Raw genomic sequence first — 22,937 nt, 5'->3', positions numbered from 1 at the left:
TTCGTCTGGCGCGGACATGATGGGCCGAATGGCCTCCTTCTGTGCCGTAAATTTTCTGTGATTCTATTATTATTAGTGATTGTGTGGAACATAAAAGCAAGAGGTTTGAAAGATAAAGGGTTCCTAGTTTGAAGCTACATATGGTAGCCAAATGTTTTTCCTTCAAAGTCATAAATGAGGTTGGTATCACTCAATATCACAAATCATTTAATATCAGATTTTATAAACACATATGTGATGACCGAGTTCCACAAGTGCAGAGTCAAACATATGCATGGTGCACGTTTCACAACCTCCAAATGCCACTTTGATTTGTGAAGGCTGAAAAGAGTTGACGAATGTGCTCCTCTTTACGTCTCTCTGTGCTGTATGCTGTTCCTGTGTCAAGATTATTTCCCAATACGTTGGTGGCCTCCTGTCACTGTTGTTCCTGAGCTGGCCACTAGGTGTTGCATAAAGACAGACCTAGCCAAGGTGATTTGCCCTGCATTTTTTTTCTACCTGTGGGAAAGCCTCAAAGATTGACAACTTGATCTGTGGAAGAGTCACAAGTTTGAATCTGTGTCCCACCATGATGTGATATATAACAATGTTGCACTACATCAGATTGTGCCAGTTATTTAGAGCTGGTTCATAGTGAGGATAGTCTATGGGAAGTGGGGGAGCAGGGATTGTATCCGTTGACCAATAGGGAAATTAAGGAAGGGAACTGACTCTCCAATTAACACCATAAGTTTTTTTTATCTCTGAGAAAATGTAATTTGATTCTGGCACTAAAATTACTCACCCAGATTTATATCAAATTATAGGTTTACCTTTAACCTTCAAACAATGAGGACATAATGTTTGCACAATTTCTTTTATTTTCTTTTTCCAAATATTAGTTACTTAACACTATCATCTTCTTCATGTTACATGTTCTGATGGCAAACTGGATTAATTCTCTTTCCCTTTTCTTCCAGTACAGGTGATATCAAATGCCAATCCTCCAGCAGGGAGAAGGCAAGCAAGTGATGGATATCTTCATGCCTGCTGATCCTCATACTGGTGAACAGTCCAGTCAGCAGGAGATGCACAAGATTGGATCACTTCATGTGCAACAGACTGTGGAGCAAAGAACTGACCATTTCCAGAGGTAACCCAGCAGTAAGACTGATCTGAAGCAAACACTGAAATAGAAACCACTGAGCATTGCCATCTGTCAATGCTCATTGGGATAACTTATACTTTAAGGATTAGAAAATTCTTTGAATTTGATTTGTTCCATTTGTGGATCAACAAAGGCCCATTTTAACTACCGAAGCTGCTCCTTGAGCCCCAATTTTAACCCGAGGCAGGAATCGGGGGCTAAAACAGACCGGGATCTGTTCGGCATGAAGCCTGGGCAATTTTAAAACTTGGCCCTCGTTTTACTGTTCCCTCACAGACTCTCGTCCAAAGCCAGCGGGGATGACATGGAGGGCGGCAGGTGGGAGCAGGAAATCGCGCAGTTGCAGGCCACCGCCCAGGACCCCAGGAAACAGTCCCCAGCAAGGTAAGTGAGCGAGGAGGCCGGGAACGATGGAAATCAGAGGAGCGGGGAAGCTCAAGGTCTCCTTGTGGGGAAAGAGGAGCACTTCTGCTCCTCCTGGCCCACAAGGAACCTTTAAAGAAATAATAAAAAAAGACTTCCCTCAGTTTCTTCTGGCCATGGAACCTGCCACAGCTTGCACCGGCAGATCTGGAAATGTCAACTCAGAGATAAAAGCACGTGCGCATCTCAATAACGTCAGAGGACGACCTCTGTAATTAGATCCCCGCTTGTCTAGAGTGGGCAGCTGATCCGAAGCCAGAAAATCATCAGTTAAAATGACATGCATTGTAAATGGTTAAGGTACGGCACGGGAAGTTCGCAAACCTGATTTTGATCCCACACTCGCCCTGCTCCCGCTGGGCAGGTTGGTTTAAAATTGTGGCTATAACCTTTTGGGATAGCTTTGGAATCCCAAACAAGGTTAGTTAGCAGACGTGGCAGAAGAAATAAATTGCAGTTGAAATAAAAGTTCTGATTTTGTGCAAGGAACAACTAGCTGTCAGGGCAAAGCTAACCCACAGCGCACTGAGCTTACTGTGTGCATTGTTGCAGGATCAGGTCATTTGAATCATCGTCAATCAGCACAGCTTTGGCCTTGCTCCACCAGCTCGTCTTATGGGTTTTGCTCCATTTGCGTCACTGACTCTCCAGAGGACAGCAGTGTCCTCTGTCAGGTAGACATAGTTTTGATGCAGAGTTCTACTGCAGCCCACAAGCGGTTACTTAATCAGTCACTCATAGCTGGAACAATTCAGTCTGTTACCATGGTAATTTGGCAAGATATTGAATTAGTATCAAATCCCATCTTCTTCCTGCATTCCTTTGCCTTTCATTTCCATTTTTGGATTTGTCTGTGTTTCTCTGGTGTGGCCATTTTAGTTTGATTTTTTTTTCCCTCCCTCACAACTTCAAAATGTTTCATTTGCTTCTCTGAAGCCCTTCCCAGTTTGCTATTTTTTTCTGCAAGTGCAGTGTTGTGTAGTTTTAAAATGTGATTCAAGCAGACTTGAAAAGGGCCATTCTGAGGTCCCAGCAGGGAGCAGCGTTTGCAGGAAGTGCATCATGGATTGTGTACTCGCAATTTCCTGCGATAAGCTCCCTGCTGGGAGCATGGAATCAGCCTGAAGTAGTACTTCTGCTCTGTAATAAAAAGCAATTCAACAGGATTTAACCAAGTGCCTTGGGACGTTTTATTACATTAAAGGTCTATATAAATGAAAGTTGTTGTTGACACAATAGTGAAATAATTAAAAAAGAAAACTTTAACTTTCTTTCTCCCAGTTTTCTCTCCTCCTGCCCCTAAGGCACTGATACCTGCTGGGAACGGTTCCACATTTATCGACCCATCTCCAATGCACGTTCTTCACTTGTGAGTCTTCACAGAGGGATGGAAAGAAAAAGATTTCCCTGCATGGAACTGCTGAAAGGCAACTTACAGAATCCTTTCTTTGCTGCACGGCTGAGAAAAGTTTTTCTAATTTGCCCCAGTCAAAGCCGATGTTTTGAGTCAAAACTTGTTGACACTCAAAGTCTGTGAATTCAGCCACTTCCTGGTTTGACAAGTTGTGCAGGTATCTGACCCCTCTTTTCTACAAGCTTAAGTTAAGTCAGGTGTAATTCTGGTGTAAAGGGAGGGATCTCTGGGACAGCAGCTTTTGCCCTCATTATGCTGTCATTTGCAGACATGCACCACTTTGGAGGGGGAGGGGGAGGGAAGGCGAGTGCATCTTCTGCCAGCAGCCAACTCTATGGGCATTTAATGGGCCGGATTTTGCTGCGTAAATAACAGTGAGCCTTACAGGGCTCACTGTTATTTCAGTGCAAATGGTAGAGTAACTTCCGGCAACCGCACATGTGCAGTTAAACGCGGAAATTTTGAAGATGCTGTACCCGATGCCCCGCTCCTCCATAAACTTCGCAGGAACGACATCTTGCCGGCTGCCTCACCGTTCAGATGAATGGAATAGCATGAAGTTCCTGCACTGACCTGATGGATACGAACTAATCTCGCCAAAAAAAGGTACGTCAAATCATTTAAGTCCAAGTATCCTTTTAACTGCGTGGTAAGTCTAGTTACTTCCAAACAAGCTCTCTGACACTGAAAATTAACTTTTACAAGTGTGGAGTCTCAGTCCTTCAGATTCCAATTTTGTTGGACATTTGAAACAAAATTTTTATGATTTTTTTTTTACTTTTCCTTTCTGTCTCTTAATTCAATATTTCTTACCCCCTCTATTTGGCTTCCTGATCTTACATTGATTTCACAATTTTAACTTACACTTCCTAATTCTGACTCTTCGCTGCTCATTGGATGCTTTAATCAGATTGGTTAAGGGGATAGACAGTTGCGTGCCCCGTTCACACAGCTCCCAGATGCCCTGTAGAGGGCGCCGTTTTGGATTCAGCGCAAGATGAGAGGAACTTGCCGTGAAAAAAAACAAGAAAAGTTTATGGGCAAGTGCAAGTCTAACGAGTGGCAGGCAGCGTTTGTTCGCCACTCAGGAAAATCCGGGCCATAGTATATTTTAGAACGGGTGTAACTCGGGCTTATTAAACTTGCGTCTTAAATTCTACTTCCCTACACCAGAACGATGCCACTTTTGCCCTCCTCCCTCAAAAAGAATCCGAGTTCTGGGCCCCACCTGCTTCCCTGCTGTGGTGAAATGTGGAATCTTGAATAACTACACAGCTTTGCTCGCAAACCAGAAAAATTATACATTTTTAAAAATCATCAATAAAAGTGCATATACTCTTCAGTAGCTGTAACTATTTTGAATCATTCTGAAAGAACTATGAGCACTGATCATTAAATTTTACCCAAATTAATAAAAATACTGCAACCGATCCGATCTTACATTCATCAATGCAAATGGAATCACATAAAATATGACAAACTCTGTTGCCAACCTACAAAAATGAAAAATACAGCATTGCCTCATTACAATGATCTCTCATTTCCACAACCTCTAATAAAACACACCAACAGAGAAGCCATATTGAGTACCCACCCTCGCTACAACACCTGCCTGGCTGTGTTTTGAGACGGGCAAGATGTGTTTTAACTCAAATATATTTCTTTAAAAGTCTGTGCAACAATAAATTCAAATATTGATCATTCGGTTCTTAAAATAGCAGAGTGAATTTCTTTCTATTTAATATTTTTGGCTAGCAGAATATTTCTATCTCACAAAAATATATACAACCCCTTGTAGTTATTAGATGCTACAATGCAAGTTTTTTGTGTCTTGTTCTTTCCACGCGTCTTTACACTCGGTAATTACCCTGTTTATTATTTCAGTAAAGTATGAAACATAGCAGCTAAATGTTTTATCATGAACAGGAGGTGTGAAGTTTGTGATTATTTACATTCTTCGAGTGCAGGCCTATACCACAGTGCATGAGATCACTTGGTATCCAGCCGGGTTGTTATTGGGACCTATTCTCACATTCAGCCAAAGGAAAGGGAGATGGATGCGATTTCTGATATCGAGAGCTGTTCTGATATTTACTCCTCTCTGTGATGTATTATTTAAGAGGAAATGAATGAAGATCTCCCGCCGCTGTTTGCTATTGGAGACTGTTGCCAACCCCAAATCCCCACTTTTTAAACTTATTTCTTTTCAATTTTCTGCGAAGACTTCAATGCTTTTGCTTTCTTTGAGGTGCCGGCACTGCTCACTTTCAGCTGAGTTCTGCTCGCGGTTTTCTCTGGCTCACTTTGATCTGCACTCGTTCGGCTTTCCTTCTTCTGCGGAGGTTTCACTACCTTGTCATTCAGCGAGCTTCCGGTGCGGTTCTGTTTCTCCTTTTCCAAGGCTTTTTCCATCTCCGTGTAGTAGTCCAAAGCCTTTCGCACAGGAGCAATGATGTGTTGCTACAAAACAAAAACGCCTTTAAAATCGCTGATATTTAATATAAGAAGTTAATTCTAACTAGGTTCAGATCAATTTACCATCCAGGATAATTTTTAAATGTTCTATATTGTCAACAAAAAAAATCCTTTATTGCTACAGTAGCATTTCTGTGCACAGTAATAAGTCGCTGAATATTGTTAATTAAAAATTGCTGTTTGAATATATAGCATTCGTCAGCGCTTTGAGGAGAAGACGGGAAAAAATATATGGTCAGTACACTCCACTCCTCTTAATTTAAATTCACTAAATTCAAGTTATTTGATAATTTTTAACACTTTGCTGTGTTACCTACATTGCTTAATTCAAAGTATTGGATAATTCACATTTTATAGCACAAAAAAATTACTTTGAATTATCGGGAGTGGACTGTACTGGAAAAGCCAACAATTCTGAGCCTTTCCATCCATGTCGAAATGCCTCAGGACTTTTTTAAAACATTATTTTACTAAAGAAGAAATAGAATATGAGAGAAGTGCTTTCAATATAAAATACTTTCCTCCGGGGGGGTAATACTGTATTATATCACAGTGGAAGTACTTGTCATTCAAATCGTATTTCTTCTCTCTGTGGAGATCTGTTATTCCTGGTCTGCCCTCTCAGTGGAGATGATAACAGCTATTTGATTGTCACCCACATAGGAGCCCCACAGATCATTATCCGTTCTTGATGAATGCCCATCAAGAGATGTCCAATCTGACAAAATTCAACATCTAGCATTGCCCAGTTGATACCAAATATTTCTGGGTAGAGGCCTCTTGATTAGCTGGCAGGTCCAAACATGATTGATAGTGTGTGGGACTTCCTATGGAATCTTTTGCTGAGCATCCTGTAGCTAACTTTAGCTGAGTAATTCCTTAATGGAGAGGAAGACCTGAAATGATGAGTCTTCCTGCAGAGGAGGAAGATATATTCCCCTGGTGCAGAAATGGCAGAAAATGTGATAAATATCACATTACATTTGCATATGCCCATCCAAATATAGGTAGGTGCTTCCTCCAACTGCTGAAAACAATGGCAGAAAAAGATGGTGTTAAAGTGGGTAGAGCTTTGGCGGAATGGAGCTCTGTCCATTTTTTAATCCAGCCCAGCTAATTTACCCCAGTGAAATGGGCAGTCCCAATCTGAAAATCTAACCTTATTACTTTAGCTAAGGATACAGCAGAGGATTTTTGTGTGGTCAAATGTCCTGTTTACATCATCCTATGTGGTCCATAAATATGCTGTCATCTAAAGTGCCTTAAATCTTCCAGCCATTTCACAAATATCACCTGATGAATTATACCTGTAAACCTTTGCAAGAAAATTATCTGCATACTCAGTTTCAGTGCAACCAGACTTTTATAACCAAACTATATCATTTGTGAGAATGTCCATTATTTGCTCTGGTGCTTCCCTTTGGTGACAGTGTGTGATGAATATGCCCTTAACCATTACCTTGTGTACCTAGATAGCACCTGAATGGCAGAAGTACATGAAATGGCTGGCTGCTGCTATGTGTGCACATAGAAGCTCCTTGGGATTAAGATGACTCTTGTTACTTGGCAACCTTCACCTGGCAGTGTCCTTCGCTCACATCCTTAAAACGATTCCTTCCAAGAAAAATCCTCCCAGTTGAATGTGGTATGTATGTCATCACACCCACTATGGGCTGCATGCTGACATTTAGGTATTATTACATATAATCCTGCAACAATACACGGTTTCCCACCCAACAATAGGCGAGCTCCTAATCACAGGTGTTTTCCATGCCTGGATTTTACCCACAATACTTACATTTGGATAGCCCCAGAAATTCAGCAAACTATAGGCCACACAGGTGAACATGGTCCCACCTCCGGTCAGGCTTATGCCCAATTAGAAAATCTACGCTCAGATAACTTCCTCGATTGAAAACACAAGATCAGTATCCCAGGTGCACCTGGTTATACACTGTGCATCCTCTAACTAATGAGAATAGTCGTTTGTGTATAACCTAGTAACACTAGGAGCTGGAATTTCCATTAAAGGGCGGAGTAATGGTGAGGTTGGGCTTCCAGCCCGACTCTGCTCCAACCCGATCCCATTTCCCTGGGTCAGGGGGTCATTTCTAATGCATGGTGAGCTTCCAGGAAGAACCTGCTATCAACCCCAACAGAAATACAGGCGGTGCTGCAGTGGGACCACCGCTACAGCGCCATAAGAAGTGGGAATGAATTTAAAGGAGAAGAAGCACCCCAAAGACAGCAGGAGCTTCAGCCTTGTAGGCCTCAGCAGTGACCAAGGCCAAAGCAGGTAAGTCTTTGGAAGCCAGAATGGAGGGAGAGAGGACCCTCTCCCTCCACCAAGGGCTTCAGGGCTGTTACCACCGCTCGCTGGGGCCTACTGCCACCTTTAACATAGCTGCTCAGAAAAGTGGCGGTAACACGGGCAGACAGAAGGGAAATTCACCATGGACCTGGGCCCCGTGCCCCTGCTACCATTTGCGTTTGGTGGTTGTGGAAGGAGTGGCCATTGATAGATCCAGTGGAAGCTGGGAAAGGAAATGCAGGTCAAGCGGTGATGCAGCTGTGGGCCACATCACTCAAATTTTCCATCATTCTTCATCATGATTCCACCCCATTTTGGATGTGATTCAGAGGAGAATCCAGCCCCTGGTCTCCAAGAGGGAAACTCCAAGTACTGGATACCAAATCATCTAAATATATGATTATATTGCAATTTATCATTAGAGGTTTTACAGGTAACTCAATATTAAAATCAGAGACTGGATTTCCACTGTACATGTTAGTTATTACTCCTGTTGAACTTTCCTCTATATGTACAAACATGCAATTCCCTTTCACTAAATGAAAGCACCTCTGGACAAGTCATATGACATTACAATTCATGCCACGAAGAAATAGTTTGAAAGATTAAAGACTCACCTCCAAATTGGGGAAAAGGTTTGCAAGTTCAATAAACAAGGGCAGCAGCACAAAGCGGATGAAACCTGTTTGTGATGATGGCTTGGTGACCTTGTCCCTGTCCATGAATGGAGACACTGGTAGCCCTTCTAGTTTCTCCATATCACTCTACAACAAAAATTTGAATAATATGCATATTATTAGAATGCTGAATTGCCAGTGAGCATGAAACATCCTGATGATCATATCTTGTTTTATGTTTATATCTCTCTGAAAGAAGCCCAATACCAATATTTTCACAGAACTTTTATCCAGTTCTGATTTTCTCAGCAATCACATGCTAACCATAAAGACAGAATGACGTTAACCTCGATTTTAACCTAACCTACCCGGCGGGAATGAGCCGGAGTTGGGTCGGATGCGTTCCAATGGAGAGTAAAATCAGATGAGGTGTAAAATGTGCATCTAACCCGAACCCGCCCCATTCCTGCCAGGCTGGGTTAGGCTCAAATTGGGGCTCTTATTTCATTGCTAGTCAGTGGCTAGATATTTATCCATTAAATTTAGTAGTAAACTTCTGTCCTCCAATCATAAGTCATTCTGCTCTCCTGAGCATGTGAATAATATGATGTACAGTGGGAAACTGTTAACCTGAATATTACCTATCCAAAATGCCCAGTTACCCAAACCAGTGTTACCTCCCAACTTGCCTATTTGTAGGATTGTTTCACCATTGCTGGATATCAGTTTCCAGACTGGATTTTTTTTTATTACTACATTGGAATTAATGGCTGTAGTGCTGAAGACTTGTGCTCCAGATATAGCTGCACCTCCAGCCAAGCTGTTCCAGTACAGCTACAACACTGGCATCTACCCGACAATGTGGAAAATTTACCAGGTATGTACTGTCCACAAAAAGCAGGACAAATCCAATCCGGCCAATTACCGCCCCATCAGTCTGCTCTCAATCATCAGCAAAGTGATGGAAGGTGTCATCAACAGTGCTATCAAGCAGCACTTACTCACCAATAACCTGCTCACCGATGCTCAGTTTGGGTTCCGCCAGGACTACTCAGCTCCAGACCTCATTACAGCCTTGGTCCAAACATGGACAAAAGAACTGAATTCCAGAGGTGAGGTGAGAGTGACTGCCCTTGATATCAAGGCAGCATTTGACAGAGTTTGGCACCAAGGAGCCCTAGTAAAATTGAAGTCAATGGGAATCAGGGGGAAAACTCTCCAGTGGCTGGAGTTATATGGAGCATAAAGGAAGATGGTAGTGGTTGTTGGAGGCCAATCATCTCAGCCCCAGGACATTGCTGCAGGAGTTCTTCAGTGCAGTGTCCTAGGCCCAAACATCTTCAGCTCCTTCATCAATCACCTTCCCTCCATCATAAGGTCAGAAATGGGGATATTTGCTGATGATTGCACAGTGTTCAGTTCCATTCGCAAACCCTCAGATAATGAAGCAGTCCGTGCCCACATGCAACAAGACCTGGACAACATCCAGGCTTGGGCTGATAAGTGACAAGTAACATTCGCGCCAGACAAGTGCCAGGCAATGACCATCTCCAACAAGAGAGAGTCTAACCATCTCCCCTTGACATTCAATGGCATTACCATCGCCGAATCCCCCACCATCAACATCCTGGGGATCACCATTGACCAGAAACTTAACTGGACCAGCCACATAAATACTGTGGCTACAGAACACTCCATTCAATATTAATTAAGTAGCAGTCCCATGAGGGTCCCAAGTCCACGAGCATTTTTTTCGGTTCTAGAGCCACTTTATGTTTTCAACAAAAAAATCATGAACATCATCATGGAATTTCCGACAATATTTCTGACAACAATTATACAAAGGCTCTGGAACTTAATAATTGAGAAGCCAATTGATTCACCAGTGTGCACTACCCTCGTGACTTTGTGATTTTTTTCCTCAGTCCTATTCTAACAGTTTTTCTAAGTGTTAACTCTAGGGCTTGGGGTCTGAGCTATGGACGGCTGCTCTATATGACTCTCAGCCTCTTAGGATGGAGTTGGCCCACATCCTAGCATAGACCCAGAATAGACTGCTTCGCTAAGCTTGGAACCTCCACAGCCTCGGTCGGCTGACCTTCTTTCACCTGTGAAGGTATCTGATGGGACTGAGCAGAGAACTCTCTGCTGCTGCTGCCCTGAGGAAGGCAGAATCCTCACAGCCATCTTCTGCTCTCCCACTAGGTATGGAATCAGGATATTTCTTGCAACTGAACTGTGGGAAAATAGACCTTATGGAATTATTAATATCCATTCATCTCTGGGAAAGAGAATCCTGAATATCCTACAAACCTTCCAAAATGGTGTCCTGGAGATCTCAGTATCCATTCCATCACTCAAGGCTGAATGCCACCTAAGATTGCACAATGGAGGTGATGGCTTTCCTCCAGGTCTGTGTTCTGTGAGATATAGCAGAAGTTCTTGTAGCTGCCAATCACTCCATGCTGTTCTGCATTGTTCAGAAGCCCTCTCTGATGTTGGCACAAAGGAGGACTTTGCAACGAACCCTGCCATCTGCTGCACATTTTCGGAGAATCTCTGCACCATCTTCCTATAAATTTAATGCTCTTCTAGTAATCTTCTTTTCATAGCAGGAACCATGAGATTATTTTCCAAAAGCTCTTCAGCCAAGAGCCAACATTTCCTTAGATTCTGCTCAAGAACATTCTTCTCCACTTTCACTGGTTATTCTCCTGGTTTTCTTGTGTGTCATGCAGCAGTCAATGTCCACTCATCATCTGAAGTACCTCTATCCCCTGACTGACTCTATCCGGGCTAGTGAGTGTGAAAGGGTGGGTGAATGAGAATATGGGCGAATATCTGCTGGCTGTCCCTTCCAGTGAGGGTCCTGCCATTGGTCAATTTGCTTCTTCTTCCCTATTTCTAGCTCATGTGGAGAAAAATATTCAGTAAAATGCAATGAGTTTCCTGCTAACCACTGTTTCCTTGCTGTTTTGCTGCTGTGAGGGTCTCCTAAGAGAATGAGTGCCGTAAAACTGATTTTTTCTTTTGGTCTTTGAACATTAGCACGTGTTCTGTGGGTGCAGGACCTCTCACGCCTTCTTCACCTATCGCCTCAGCTGAGTAGGATCCCAGTGGCTCCTCCCCTTGCTGGATTAATGTCCCAATGTCTGCTGTTCCTCCTCCTGTAGATTGTCGTTTCTGAAAATTATGTGCAATTTTTTCCTGCATGAGAACAGAATGCTTGTGGTTTATTTGGCAACTGTTGGGGAGAACTTGTATCATTTCTCTTATGGAATTCCCACAGAAAAAATGATTCTTCAAAGAGTGCTTCTCCAGTGATCGAATGTAATTGTTCCAGGTGAAGAAGTCAGTACAGTTCATTTAAGTCACAGGTTTACACCCTTAAGTTTATTACTGCACTTTTATGGTTAATATCAGTTTGTAGTCTGTAAAGTTTAATATATAAATGAATGGCAGCTTGCTGCCATCACATTTAACTTTGCTGACCTTGTGAGATGAATAAACTTCTTCCCGCACTGGAGGGAGGATCCTGGGGCTTAAGGAGTTGCCATTCACTTCCTATGTCACTTCCTTCCACAGTGTTGGCAGATCTCTTGCCACCCACTCTTACCATTCCATCTCTCCTGTGCCTAATTTCAGTTAGAGATAGATATACCACTCTCTGAGAGGTTGCTGCTCTCTTGTTCCTGTTGGAGCTATGTCTTCACCCTCCTGCATGCTGGTTTTGCTTAAAGGGCTGTTTTGAGAGCAGTGCAGCTTTAATTGCTGCTGCATTTCAGAAGTACTTCCTCCAACCCCGCACCCCCCCCACCCTGGACATATATTTTCTGGGCCTCCCAGGCGCATCTCAATAATTGCTGGCTGGAATCAAGTTTTTGCCCTGCCCAGCAATATTAAAATGAGCTGACCCCGCAATTTGTGGCTAGGATGTAAGTCCCGCCCCACCACACTTCTGGCAGCAGATCGCAGGACTCAGAATTTGAGGTCCAAAATCTTCTTGTTTGGCTTCTGACTTCATCTTGGTGATTTAACAATCAGAGAGGTGAAACAGGCTCTAAGTGAAATTAGTTTGGACTTTCTCAATTCAGTTTCTAATGGGCACAAGGCCTCGCCTCAAATTGCTCAGAATTTGACCCAAACTGACACTAAATTAATTGCCAGTCTCACAAAGAAATGGCACAAGGATTGGCTGGATCAATTAGTCTGCTCCTCTGAAGTCGAGATCAAGGCACATTGCTAAGGTAAAGTAGAGGGAGCTTTATTCTGCATCTGTTCTTGATATATCTAATGCTAAAAGTTGGTTCAAAAGTTGAAATATATAAGCATTAACATCTCTTACCAAAATGTTTACATTGTGTTTAATATTTCAAGGTACCTGGTTGAAAAACTCCTGCAGTAAGCAATCCAGCCATGGCTCAGCTACATCCATGGGCCGTGCTTCATTGGAAATGTCGCTGACTTTTATTATAATCGTTGTAAGCTGTAAAGAAACAGTAATGAAGAAGTTTGAATTGACTTTGTCTAATACGTCCATGTAGCATTTTTGAGGATATTCAGTCACAGTTGTGAAACTCTTTAATGAATTCTCCATATATACATGCACAAAAACATTTTTACAAGTATATCCAGGTATATGTGTGTGCAAATGAGCACGTACACACATATATAATTCTGTATGTCATTCATGGTCTGTTGACTTAATAATCTGAAACACTCAAACCATCAAAGAATTTATCATTTTAATTTTGCATGTGAGCAACTGTTTCAATGTATTCATATTATATTAATTTATATTGAATTGGCCTTTATTGGTTGTACTAAACAGAAAAGACAACAAGCTTGATATAGGAGTTAACAACATCCACATCCCAAAACCCTATGCAGAAAAAGGTAGCATGTCAGAACTGAAGAGATGGAAAAGAACATTAAAGAAAGAGGTGAGTCAGGTACAATATTGTAACTTTGATTCTTAAACCTGAGCTCCTTGGAATCACCCCCTATATAAAAATAAAGTAAATTATCTGTGGAATAACTAGAAATAATCAGGTGGCTAAAATAAGTAATATCTTCCTCTACATCTCTATACCTTCTCTCGCTCTCTCTCTTTTAATTACTCTGTATAACTAAGTGAGTCTCGGTCTTGCATTTCTTTCCCCCCCAGCACTGTTTGTCTCTCTTTTTCTATCTCTCACACAGAAGTTGAGAAAGTATGTGAAAAGAAAACAGATATTAAGTAGCCTTTTTTGCAGCACATTAGTTTTCCTGACAATATTTAATTCAGTAAATACGTAAAAACTCATCAGCTACTTAGGGAATGGCTGATGGATTTAAAGTTGATAAATTAAAGATAATGCAAATGTGAAGGTGTTGCCAGGAAGGCGAATCAATTTTTAGGATACATCTTGAAAGTACCTCATTAGGAACTGAAACTAATTATTTTGACTTTGTAAAGCTCATTTGTGAAGTTATATTTAGAGTAGTTCATGAATGCTTGAGTGCCCTACCTTCAAATGGACATTGATGCATTGGAGCAACTAGAATAACTCCAAGATTTGTGGCTGTAAGTTCTGAAGAGAGGCTTTTGTAACTTAACTGATTTTTTTTAGAGAAAAGCATGATCCAGGTCTTTAAAATGATGAGAGAGTTGGATAAGGTAGATGGAAAACCAATACTGACTCAGGGCAGTGAAATACAGCGAAGGAGAGAAAAGCTGTTGGATGTCCATGGGAGGAAACCTGAAAAAACTGTCTCACATGCCATATAAAAGGAGGTGACAGTGGCACTGAGTGCCAGCTCTCTCACCTCCATAACTGCACCAGTACCAGATGAGGGCAGGCAGCATATCAGACCAGTCGCTGTCCCGTTTCTTTCTTGGACATCAACACATTGTTCACCCTCTGAAATCAATAGCTGCACAAGTCAACCTTCAGACTGCACTGTGGTTCAGGAGTTCACTAACTCTGTATCTAACAAAATGTGTTGTCAACTCCCAACTAACTTGCGTGCAGCACCTTAAAACCCCTTCCTCCACTTCAACAGAATGCTGCCAGCAGATCTATTTCATCATTCTCTCTCATGCTTACTAGGAGACATCCCTCAAATGCTAAACTGAACCTCATTCACTCAGTCTTGTTACAGGAAAAAACTGTGCACAATGTCCATGAAAGTCAGTGAGGTAGAGGGGGCACACAAGTATAATACTGGCCCCCCTAATGAGGAGCAGGCCATAATGCTGCTGGGAAGGTACTCTGCTCTAGCCATGGGAGATGAGAAGATCAGTGGGAGAGTGTAGGCTGCAGACCAAGACAATAGCTATGGCATCCCTGTGAAACAACAGGCAGCCAGAAGCTTCCTCACCCTTCACTGCCTCCTTCATCCCACTCATTCTTAGCTTATCCCTCCTTCGCTGCAGATGCATCACAGTAATAGGCACAGAGGATGAGGAAGAAGAGAAAATGATTATGAGGAGGATGGGAAGAGAAGAAATTTCTTCCTGGTGAACTATGAAAATGGTGATTATGATGAGGATGATAACGAAGAGGAGGAAAATGATGAGGATCAAGCCATACAAAAATCCCTGCAGCAAGCGACAACCCCATGTTCCTCTAACCCAATCCGTTGGATGCCTCCCCCTTGTCACCTGCTTTATCCCTCACCGTCTTAGATATTTGCACATGGGAGGAGGAGTAGATAGTGTAAGTGATGTTGTACCAGATGACTCACTGAGCATGAGGGAGCTGGAGAAAGGGGTAGTGGGTAAGGATAGACCAGAAGCCACACAGAAGGCTGCCCATGGTTTCAGAGTCGAGGGACACGGTGCTCATGGGTACTCCCCTGAACATAAGGAAGCTTAAGCAACATCACATCCATGTGTTGGCTCTGAGGTCGGTCTCCAAGGACTTGCTTTCTTTCTCAACATAATTTCAAGATAAACTCTGGATGCCTGAAGGGGGAGATTAGAAGAAACTTTCTCATACAAGGAATTGTCGGAATGTAGAATGTTTTACCTCAAGTGGAGGACGATAATACAGTCTAATGCCAGTGCTGTTCAGACTGTGCACAAATATGCTGGCCTTGCTGGATAACATATCAACAGCTCGTATGAATAATTTTTGGCACTCTAAGTGCCACTTGTAATACGCTGGGAGTTCCAGGATCACATTTTAGGCCATCAGCAGCCAGTAAAGGGACAATTTTCCAGGGTAGTTGAGCAACACTGGACATGGGGGCATGGAGGCACCAGGCAAGGGGACCAAAGGTGGTTCCAAGGGCATGGAGCACTGGGCATGGATGACTTGTATTTGTCATTGAGACTTCCCCTTCAGTGCCCATCCCAAATAGGAACCGTGTGGCTGGAATGTGTGCGTTCCAATTGCATTATGCAATAGGCCCTTAATTTAAATATTTTTCAGGAACCAATGAGCTTTGCATACAGCTCATGTGCAGGCTCATTACCCCTTTTGCGCTGAAAGTAGGAACATTCTATTGTTTGAAATGAGCTCCCTTAGAGCCTAAATTCAGCAAAAAGGTCAAATGGCCTACTCCTGCACTAGAATTTATATTTCTTATGTATCTGTGAAGGCCTGGTTACAATGGAGAAATTTGTATCAAGAAATATTTACAGGTTCGACATCACTCTTTTGGCTCCACTACTTTGATTAACGATTGTTTTTCTATTCATTTGCATTACAGGGAGGCCTCTTAATTTAAATTAAATGTGGGACCTTAATGAGCGGTACACGCCCACTGTGCACAGGCTGCCAGTGTTCCGGTCGCTGGCTGTCCACATTGCAGCACACTAGGACAGCAGGCACAGGATAGACCTCAGACTTCCACGCCTGACAATCCAGGCAGTGAGCACCTGCCATCGGATTATCAACTCCAATGTCTCTTTAATTTAGGGTACATATAGCAACTGAATGACTGCAAGCAGCAACACTAAGAGTGCGGCTAAAAATCCTGGTACTCACAACATCCTTGTGGTCTTTGTTGTTAAAATCAAACACTGGCAGAATGGATCTGAACTGGTTCAGAATCTCATTGTGACGAACCATATCTGTGGCAAGAACACACCTAAAGAAAGAAGAAAATGGCATCAGTTCAAGAACCTGCAGCAGTTTCCCTCCCCATCAATGGGGGTAACTTTCTGAATGCAGTCAGGATCCTTGCGCACTACCAGCACCAGGTGTGCTGCCTGTGATTTACTGTAATGTCCTGGGGATAGACAAGGTTCCCCACTGCCAGTGAATATACCCAGAAAATTACCCAGAGTATAATTACTGATTACCGACATCAGTGAACAATATTCACTCTGTTTGAACCTATTATAAAACCAAATTTGTTGACAGCACAATAAGCAGTAGAGAAAGGATGCAGCAAAATATCTAGATTAGTTATGCAATTGGGCCAAGACACGGCAAATCAAATTTAAACTAACAAAAGTAAAGTAAAGGATGAAAAATATGGAGTGTAAGTGTGCATTGAATTACAGACTTTGAAAAGGACCTGGGAATAATAGTAGACACATCAAAGTGCAGATGATGTGATTACATGTAAATGTAATAGAATGCTGAAGATGGAGATAAATTATCTGAGAATTGGCATGCAGCACGGAGCCTTGCAGGGCATGGGTTGGGGGGGAGGGGCAGGGTTGAGAAATCGGGCACATGGCCACACACACCCAAGATGCCGTGCCCCCAATTTCCCAACAAGCAATTTCAGGGGTCAAAATTAGGTTGCATGGGCTGCATTACGTCAGAAAGCCCAAGGCATGCTCCTTGCCCTGTGGAAGTGGGTACGATGGTAATCCTGGGTCTGAAACCTGAGTCCTGAATTGTTCAAGCAAGCCTCTTCAAAGGTCATCCACAACATAGTTCAGATAACAGCTCCTTATATAAGTTTCACAGCTTATGAATCTTTTACCATTTCCTCCCAAAATAACGAATCGGTGTAACAAATGTTTCTGCAATCCGTGACTTTGAGTATGCACTGTTAAATAGCACTACCAGCATTCATTGGAATATGGGTAAGGTCTGGCAAGGGAGCTTTTATTGGAACCTTGCATTTTAGTCGTGCGTAATTGCATTCAAACAGAAAATCAAGTATTGCTGTGTGAAGTAGTGCTCAAATGTCAGGCTGCCATTTCCTGTGCAGAACTCAATAAGAGCTTTGCAAAGGGTATAAATGCACCTAGTTATTGTCAAGCTGCTTGTTCTTTGGTTGTAAAATAATAATCTACACATTCCCCATGTTGCTGTGCTGGATGGTAATCCTTGGTAACAGCAGAAACCCCAGAACCACCCAATGATTATATTATGAATAATATTAGAATAGTATTAGAAAGGCATCTCTAAGGGCAAATGGCAATACTCACTTTATCATTCCTTCCCGAATCCGTTTATACTGTTCGGTTGTCAAATTTCGGAATATGTTGTTTTCAGGCTGTGGGTGCCAGCAAAAATGAAAATTTTACTGAGGGCCAGTTATCAATTATAACTGAAGAGTAGCTCAGTAATAGAGGCACTGTAATAGATAACTGGCAAAGCCACTGATTCATAGTTTTCATGAAGAAATGGATGGAATCACAGGATAAGATCCCCAAAATGCTAGTAAGCATAGGTGGATTCACAGAATATGATCCCCAAATGTTAGTAAAAATAGATGGAATTACAGAGTATGATAAAATGGATAGAATCAAAAAGAGTACAATCTCCAAAATGCTAGTAAAAATCCTGGAAAATCCCATAATCCCATGTATTAAAACTGAATTTGGCTTATTCAGTCACTATCGACCAGTGCACCTAATTATAAATGCATGGAATCACAAAACAGATTTTTTTAAAATATGAATATTTTTCCAGAAAAATACAAAATTACAGGAAACATATTTAGAAGTAAATACCTAATGTGGTAAATTTTGTGCTCAGTTGCAATTGGGCAAGCTAGCATAGCCATGCTTTGTGCCCATTTTTTCTATCCGCCATTTTCTGGCCAGTTACATTTTGTGTGCATTTCATGCCATAGTTTCATGTAGGCAAAAATATTTAAATTAATACCTCCAAAGCCCATTTAAATGGGTGCAAGGGAAAATCCATGTGTGATAGAGAACTTAAAGGGGAATGTGTAATGTTTACAGTACCTTTTTGTTACTGTGTTGTTTTTATTAAATTGTTTTTCAATATTTATGAACTATTTACTACTAGGTATTTTCAGAATTTTTTTTGGGAGAACAATTGTGAGTTTGTTTTCAACATCCTGAAAAAAAAGTCAAATATTGCCCCTAGAAAGTGGACTGTAACTTATAGAAACATAGAAAATAGGAGCAAGAGTAGGCTATTTGGCCCTTCGGGCCTGCTCCGCCATTCAAAATGATCATGGCTGATCGACTAACTCAGTACCCTGTTCCCACTTTTTCCCCATATCCCTTGATCCCTTTAGCATTAAGAAATATATCTATCTCCTTCTTGAATACATCTAATGACTTGGCCTCCACTGCCTTCTGTGGTAGAGAATTCCACAGGTTCACCACCTTCTGAGTGAAGAAATTTCTCCTCATCTCGGTTCTAAATGGCATACCCCGTATCCTGAGACTGTGACCCCTGGTTCTGGACTCTCCAGCCATCGGGAACATCCTCCCTGCATCTAGTCTGTCTAGTCCTGTTAGAGTTTTATATGTTTCGATGAGATCACCTCTCATTCTTCTAAACTCTAGTGAATATAGGCCTAGTCGACCCAGTCTCTCCTCATACGTCAGTCCTGCCATCCCAGGAATCAGTCTGGTAAACCTTCATTGCACTTCCTCCATGGCAAGGACATCCTTCCTCAGATAAGGAGACCAAAACTGCACACAATACTCCAGATGTGGTCTCACCAAGGCCCTGTGTAACTGCAGTAAGACATCCCTGCTCCTGTACTCAAATCCTCTTGCAATGAAGGCCAACATACCATTCGCCTTCCTAACTGCTTGTTGCACCTGAATGCTCGCTTTCAGCGACTGATGTACAAGGACACCCAAGTCTCATTGCACCTCCCCTTTTCCCAATCTATCACCATTCAGATAATAATCTGCCTTTCTGTTTTTACAACCAAAGTGTATAACCTCACATTTATCCACGTTATACTGCATCTGCCATGTTCTTGCCCACTCATCCAACTTGTCTAAATCACATTGGAGCCTCTTTGCATCCTCCTCACAGCTCACATTCCACCCCAGCTTTGTGTCATCTGCAAACTTGGAAATGTTACATTTAGTTCCCTCATCCAAATCATTGATATATATTGTGAATAGCTGGGGCCCAAGCACTGATCCCTGCGGTACCCCACTAGTCAATGCCTGCCACCCGGAAAAAGATCCGTTTATTCCTACTCTCTGTTTCCTGTCTGTCAACCAATTCTCAATCCATGCCAGTATATGCCATTTACAGAGTTCAGCAGAATAGAATCAAACATAAGAACAGGAGTAGGCCATTCAGCCCCTTGAGCCTATTCCGCAATTCAGTTAGATCATGGCAGATCTGTACCTCAGCTCCATTTACCCATCTTTGTTCCATATACCTTGATACCTTTACTCAACAAAAATCTATTGATCTGTCTTAAAAAATTCAATTGACCCAGCATTTTGGGGAAGTGAGTGGAAATCTGCCACTACCATTTGTGTGAAAAAGTGTTTTCTGATTTCACTCCTATATGGCCTAGCTCTAATTTTAAGGTTATGCCCATCTGTCCTGGAATGAAAAAAAAGTCACACCAATTCTCACCAGAACTCAGGGCAAAGCAATATGCAAGGCATATTGGTGTAAGCTACAGGGTCCTGTGGTGAGTGGTAAGGAAAGGCAAACTTAATGATGGGGGTTGGTTTGGATGCGTCCCAAATACTGTATTTCATAGTTGAAGTGGAACAAGGTGAAAGAAACCATGTTAGGGAGATTAGCAGACACCTAAGCAATACTGGCTGCACCTGCCATTATGACATTAACCAAATCTTCAGGTATTCAAATACCTAACTGGTCAGTGACCAACAACAACTACTTCTGCAGGCTCTGGGTCAACAGGCCAGCTGCAGAGCTTTGCCATCTGCTGAAAGTCACCTGCAGCCAACCTGTACCAGTAATTACCCCTGGAATATATTCTCCTTTAAACTGAGAGATACACGTCTGCAAGGGGGAAAAAATGTCCTAAGATAAATACAGAAATTTAGCCTAATGGGCATGATGAACTTAAATTGGCTGCTTTTAACCAATGAGTTTTGGATATCAGTAATATCCAATGATCAGAGAGTGTCTTCTCAGTCTTTATTACCAAATTACCTTTTCTAGGATCTTAAAGGCCACAGCACAGTGATGGTTCTCCAGTGGAGAGATGTCATTGTACCTCAATGCCAGTTCTGTGCGAGCATTGATCTAAAGGAAAGTAAACAAGCAAATGTTTGATAGTCCACAAAACTTACTGGGTCAACAACACTTGGTTCAAAGGGAGAGAGTGCAGCTTGATCAGTAGGAAGCATCAATCCCAGTTTCAACCTCACAGTGTCAACTTCAGATCTCCAGCTTAAATGTTCCAAAAAGTAACATTGATACTTGAAGCCACTGCACTTTGATATAAATCTGAGTCATTATGCATGTCCTTAATTATAAAGTTTTCTGTATGTATATTAACTAAGTTACACCATTTCCTGAGTCACATGCCTTAATTATTTTTCAAAGTGTATCCTCCAAAACACCAATGAGCTTTAAAGTGTTGATACAATAATTAATAGATGACAAACTCAAATTTTTACAGCTCTTGTTCCATATGAACCAGTCTCAGTATATTAGGCTTATCTTTAATAATAAGTATTGATAAGTACTGTACTTCAACTGCTCAGTTACTTGATATTATCAACCACACCTTATGGTTCTGCTGTAGCAAAGGACTCTATTGGGTTAAGCATTTGGATACATTTAGATTTAAGATATAGAGGACAGGGTCCAAAATTTGGATCATCCAAATTCAAGGTTCAAATTTTTAAAAAGCCAATAAATGAGTGAGGAATATCTCCATTAAAATCTAGTGTACATTCAGACCATGAATGTGCTCTGATGCAGTTATAACTAAATGGAGGAGGTAGACTCACTCCACTTTGCTCCAAAGACAATTCGGGTCTTGGCATCCAATTACAATCCACAAGTTTAGCATTGGTGTGAACCAAAACCACTTTGCACAAACATTAACCACCGCCCCCCCCCACATTCCAAGACAGGCGGGACAGGGTTGGAGGGGGGGGCTGGGGATAAAAATGAAAAAAACAGGGAACACAACCCCAACCCGCCCATTTTTACAGCCCCAGGTTTCGTGGTGTGCGAGTGTCGCGTCTTGGAGATGCGGGACCCCTCATTAACATATTTAAATCGTGCTTCTACAGTACAATTGGGAGCCCAATTTAAATTCACTGCTGCTGGGCAGGTTTCCCGGGGCTTGGGAAACCGGGCAGTGAAAGGGAGGTGGGAGCTGCCAGCTGCACAAGCTAAGTGCCTTTTCCAGCACTCCTTGTGGGCCAGGAAGAGCAGGAGTGCTCCCTCTGAGCCCCTTAGGAAGCCTTCAGCCTCCATTCTGCTGATCACGGCCTCTCTCTTCCCCCCCTCCCGATCGCCAACCTCCGTTGTCAGCTCCATGCCGCGATCATGACCTTCCCCCCGCCCCCCCCCCCCCCCCCCACCTATCGATCTCCGGTTCTCCCCCCTCCTGATTGCCTCTCTCTTCCCCTCCCCCGCCACCAAGTCCCGATCTCTGGCCCCAATAGCCTCTCTCCCTCCAGCCAATGACGGCTGATCGCTCCCTGCCTCCTACAAACCCCGATCGCTGACCTCTCCATGCCGCAATCATGGCCGACCCACCCCCCCCCAACCAAGCCCCGAAAGCTGACCTTCTCCCCCTCCCAATTGCCAGGGACCGTCCACCAGGGGTTTTGGCCTCCCCCACATCCTCCCCATAAATATCGGGGCCATTATATCTGTAGTTGAGTGCACCATGAGAGGCGTAGGCCTCGATATATTTACGGGGAGGCAGGGAGGGAGCAGGGGAGGGCAAAAGCAGCCGGGGAAAGCGTCGAGGCTGGAGACGCGGAGCTCCTGCCAAACTTAATGGCAGGACCTCATTATATTTGTTTTCTTCCATTTCCCACCTGGCAGCGGGCCAAATTGAAAACCAGCGGTATGGGGCTGCAGCCAAGGACCATTGGAGTCGGTCCCTGGCAATCGGGAGGGGGGAAGGCCAGAGATCGGGGCATGGTGGTAGGGCAGGGGACGAGAGAGGCAATCAGGAGAACCGGAGATCGGTAGGTAGGGGTGGGGTGGAGGGGTGGGGGGTAAGGTCGTGATCGCAGCATGGAACTGACAATCGTACTTGAGGGGAGCGGTCTACGATTGCGGTGGGGGGGGGAGGGAGAGAGAAGTTGCTATCATCAGACGGGAGGCCGAGGGCTTCCTTGAGGGGCTGGGGGGAGCACTCCTGCCCCTCCTGCCCTACAACATATGTAAAAGGCACTTACCTTCTTGAGCCGGCAGC

The 22,937-nt window shown here is 43.0% G+C and overlaps 1 protein-coding gene across 3 annotated transcripts in view; it reads right to left on the bottom strand.

Moving 5' to 3' along the window:
* Positions 1-2,739: 2,739 nt before the first annotated feature.
* Positions 2,740-22,937, bottom strand: part of si:dkey-219c10.4 (high affinity cGMP-specific 3',5'-cyclic phosphodiesterase 9A) — a 95,596-nt gene continuing 75,398 nt past the window's right edge. For all 3 annotated transcript variants that reach the window (XM_067987126.1, XM_067987127.1, XM_067987128.1), the window contains 6 exons: positions 20,702-20,794; positions 17,770-17,837; positions 16,367-16,469; positions 12,772-12,876; positions 8,391-8,537; positions 2,740-5,447 (listed from right to left, as the gene is read on the bottom strand). In XM_067987126.1, coding sequence (XP_067843227.1) covers positions 5,184-5,447; positions 8,391-8,537; positions 12,772-12,876; positions 16,367-16,469; positions 17,770-17,837; positions 20,702-20,794 — 780 coding nt within the window. In that variant the 3' untranslated portion in view covers positions 2,740-5,183. The remainder of the gene's footprint in view (positions 5,448-8,390; positions 8,538-12,771; positions 12,877-16,366; positions 16,470-17,769; positions 17,838-20,701; positions 20,795-22,937) is intronic.

This window comes from Heptranchias perlo, chromosome 7 (genome assembly GCF_035084215.1).
Source record: "Heptranchias perlo isolate sHepPer1 chromosome 7, sHepPer1.hap1, whole genome shotgun sequence".
NCBI lineage: Eukaryota > Metazoa > Chordata > Chondrichthyes > Hexanchiformes > Hexanchidae > Heptranchias > Heptranchias perlo.
Note: the sequence above shows the minus strand (reverse complement) of the source record. Positions and strands in the feature narration are given on the sequence as shown.